Genomic DNA, 3,904 nt, shown 5'->3' with positions numbered 1-3,904 from the left:
AATTGATCCCAGAGACTTCAAGAAGCCTCTACTCCATTCTGTACGTCCATCTTCTACAAAAGAATCCACAATCTTGCTTTTTGAAAACCATATCAATCCTTCTTGCTGACCTTTGTCTGATCTTGCTTGGTTCCCACATGAATAAGTTCAACTTCAGGATCCTCCACGTATTTCCTGCGAGCATTCAGCCTTAGGCTGACCTTCACATCCAGCTGGCTAAGCCAGCCTTCGATTTTCTCCAGTCAGCCGCTCCCTTCGCCGAGCCGAAGTCGCCTCCGATCGCGGCACCGGCAGCCACCACCTCCTCTCTCTGATAGAACACCTTCCTCCTTCCTTGATCGCCACCAGGGCTCTGATACCAAATGTAGAAACTCAAGAGGAAGATCTTGTTGAGAGATATCCTTGCAAGATCTAGAGAGGGAGAGAGGAGGAGGGAGAGGGGAGACAAACCGTGAGCCAAAAAATGCTTCAAACTTTATTCCCATGGCTGCCTATTACAAGCCTAAAAACCTCCTATATATAGGCACAAAAGCCATACAAAAAGCAACACTTTGAGTAGATCTAAAACTGAATTAGATGGAGAGTAATTTTAATAGTAATAGATCCAGTGGAGGGTTTGTGACTTTGGGCGATCAAGTCATTAATAAGAGCACATGTTTTAGATATCTTGGTTCTATTGTTCAGAGTGATGGTGAAATAAAAAGAGATATTATTAGTAGAATTGAAGTTTAATGGTTGAAGTGGAGGAATGCATCAGGCTTGTCATGTGCTAGAAAATCCTCCTTAAACTTAAGGGAAAATTCTATAAGATGGTGGTCAGCCCTGCAATACTTTATGGTGCAGAATGTTGGCCATTAAAAGAGAAGCATATTATTAATTAGTTAAGTGTTGTAGATATGACGATGCTTAGGAGAATTAGTGGCTTTACTCTTAGTGACAATATATGAAATGAGTATATACGTCAAAAGGTTGAAGTATCTCTAGGAAAAATAAGATTAGAGAGAGTTGTCTTAGATGGTTTAGTCACATAAAGTGACAACCTTTCGATGACCCGATTAGAAAAATAGATGTATTATATTTAGCTTGTGTTAAGAAAGGTAGAGGTTGACCTGAAAAGATTTGGTTAGAACATATTAGAAATGACATGTTTTTTTAGATTTAAATGAGAATTTAATTTCTAACAACACAATGGAGAAAAAGGATTCATGCATCCGATTCAATGTAATGAATTGATGGCTTGATGTTGTTATATAATTATTTATTTATTTTTGAAGAGTATGATATTTTTAGAGATGATAATGAAAGAAAGGAGACGGGGAAGGATCCTTTCACCAGCATGATGTGAGGCAAAATCGTCCTTTTTTAAGTGACCCATAGAGTGCGGCCTCAACAGTCACCAAGTAACAGAAAGCTATATAAGGAGATAAAGGCCCACGCTTATCAAAATGCATTGCGGTCAGAGAAAATGGATGGTGATCCTTGTGCCGTACCAACTTGGAAATTAGGAGATTTATAAGAACTATTGTAGCATTGTGGACCCTGAGATTATTGGAGGCCTTAAACAAGGTTACCAGGGTCCAGTTGTCAAAATAATTGGTGTAGGGTCTGAGTTGCATGTAGGTAAGCTTGTGAATGTGCCAAAAGAGAAAAATTTAAGAGGGTCTTATTTATTTGTATTGAGAAAGAGAGAAGATAGGCCAATTTGATGGTGTCAATGTGTCATTGGGAAATAATGGAGGTTTGGTTGGTTAAGCGTCGCTCTTGGGCTTCTTCTCTTTACTAAAGCTTCTTCTCCCTTCTTGTCAGTAACCCGTGTTCCTCTTGGCTTTCCTCCTTCAACGCGCGCGCTCTCTCTCTCTCTCTCTCTCTCTCTCTCTCTCTCTCTCTCTCTCTCTCACTGCACGAAAAGCTTGCACATGTAACCAAAAACTCCAACTTTATTTTCTTAATCTAAATGAGAGGTAAGCACGTATGGAAGCTTTAAGCTTGCTGTTTCTTGTGATTTTTAGCATTACCTATTTTCTCCTCTACAGGCTCTCTTCTTTTGAAGTAAAGGAAACAATTTTCTCTGCCAAACACTTCCTTCATTCTCCAGCTCTCATTCCTTGAAAGAAGAGCCTCAATGAGTTTTTTTTCAGTTACTTCGATATCCGCTCTAGTAGTCGACCAAAATTGAAGCTTTTTTTATTCATCATGACAGATCAGGGGAGCTCTTCCGAGCAGGAGAGTTCCCCTTCGTCTTCTTCCTCCTCCAATCGGGCTCCGAAGGCGAACCAGTCCCCTGATTCTGATCAGGTCGGCCGCGCTGCCGCCGACACCGTGAAAAGATCGCGTGACCGGAGCAAACATCCGGTGTACCGCGGTGTACGGATGCGAAGTTGGGGAAAATGGGTGTCTGAAATCCGACAACCGAGAAAGAAATCGAGGATTTGGCTCGGAACATTCCCGACGCCTGAAATGGCGGCGCGCGCGCACGACGTAGCAGCTTTGAGCATTAAAGGAAGCGCGGCCATTCTCAACTTTCCCGAGCTTGCGGCGTCGCTGCCTCGGCCGGCCACCCTCTCCCCGCAAGACGTACAGGCCGCTGCAGCTAAGGCTGCCATAATGGAGCCTTCGCCGCCAGCGATCCTCTCTCCTGCTTCTCTACTGTCTCCCGACGAGCTTGGGGAGATTGTGGAGCTTCCCCGCCTCGGCACCGACTTCGTCTTCCAAGAGACGGTCCACTCGTGGCCATTTTCATGGTCCGAGAGCACTGAGGACTCCACTCTCTTTTCTGATTCGCTCTGGCCGCCAAACAACTTCGAATCTCACTCGTGGAATTATTAGAACGCTCTGGAGTGAGGAGCCACGAATGTGTTGCTGGGAGTTCCAAATTCCGGTAAAAACAACGAAAGGGGAATCACTATCTCTCTCTCTCTCTCTCTCTCTGGTTCTTCGGCAAATGAAATTTTGATCAGGGTCTATCTCTCCACAACGCACATTTTCTCTGCATTTTTCTCATGTATTATGTTCTTCTCTGAGTTTCTGGGCTTGTTGAATAACTAGGTTGTCTATAGAAAGCTGGAGGAGGAAAGTTTTCATGTGAGTCATGGTCTGCTATGTTGCTTTGTTTTCATGGAATCCATCCTTTTCTGTGAATCTAAATTGGCGCAGATGTGCTCTATGTTTTACCGTTCAAGTGAATAAAGAATATTTCTCTCTGTAACAAAGTTTATTTTGAATAAAGCGTACGAAAAGTTAATTTGTACTTTAATTTGACTGAGACACTTGAGCGCATCATATAATTTCTGTCATGATTTTTAGCCGTAATGATTTAGGATAAATTTCTTATGATTGTGAATCAATATATTTAGAAATTAGAAATATCATATGATTATTATTTTTTTATTTGAACTCATTTCGATGAGTTTAAGATGAAACTCGATTACATAGCTTTTTTTGATTTATTGATTGAAAAATTAGGCTATCAATTAAAAAATTTTGAATTTGAATATTGTGTATGTGATGTTTGTATGAATTTATCTTAATTGATCTGTCCAAAAAAATAAAAAGACGAAACTCGATTGATATTTAGCTTGGTGGAGTTATAAATAGTCTGCATTATTCACTTTGAATTAGGTAAATTTGGTCAAAATTTTATTAAAGAATCAACTAATCAATTAAATTATAATAAATATTATATCCATCGGCAATAAATTTTCATTAATGTTGGATGTGCACTTGAGCTACAAGCATAATAATCTAAGCCTACATTTTAAGGTGGCTTGAATAATAAATGATTGAATATAAATAAGAAAACTATCAAAAATGGTATTATACATTTGAATGTGAGTATGTAGATACCACTCGTAAAAAAATACAACTCAAAATACAGAATTATTTCATACACTTATATTCTCATGAA

At 39.9% G+C, this 3,904-nt stretch overlaps 1 protein-coding gene across 2 annotated transcripts; it reads left to right on the top strand.

Annotated features, from left to right (window-relative positions):
- The first annotated feature begins 1,673 nt into the window (after positions 1–1,673).
- LOC110100999 (dehydration-responsive element-binding protein 3) lies at positions 1,674–3,253 on the top strand. Of its 2 annotated transcripts, none has more exons than XM_020828734.2 (2): positions 1,674–1,961; positions 2,201–3,253. In XM_020828734.2, exons 1-2 carry the CDS (start codon positions 1,955–1,957, stop codon positions 2,824–2,826), a joined length of 633 nt encoding a protein of 210 aa, XP_020684393.1. In that variant the 5' UTR covers positions 1,674–1,954; the 3' UTR covers positions 2,827–3,253. The 2 variants fall into 2 exon arrangements, with proteins under 2 accessions (XP_020684393.1, XP_020684392.1); XM_020828733.2 differs by having other exon boundaries at positions 1,675–1,961; positions 2,034–3,253.
- Positions 3,254–3,904: the final 651 nt, after the last annotated feature.

Source organism: Dendrobium catenatum, unplaced genomic scaffold (genome assembly GCF_001605985.2).
Source record: "Dendrobium catenatum unplaced genomic scaffold, ASM160598v2 fragScaff_scaffold_989, whole genome shotgun sequence".
NCBI lineage: Eukaryota > Viridiplantae > Streptophyta > Magnoliopsida > Asparagales > Orchidaceae > Dendrobium > Dendrobium catenatum.
The sequence above is the reverse complement of the archived record's forward strand: the minus strand, read 5'-3'. Positions and strand labels throughout refer to the sequence as shown.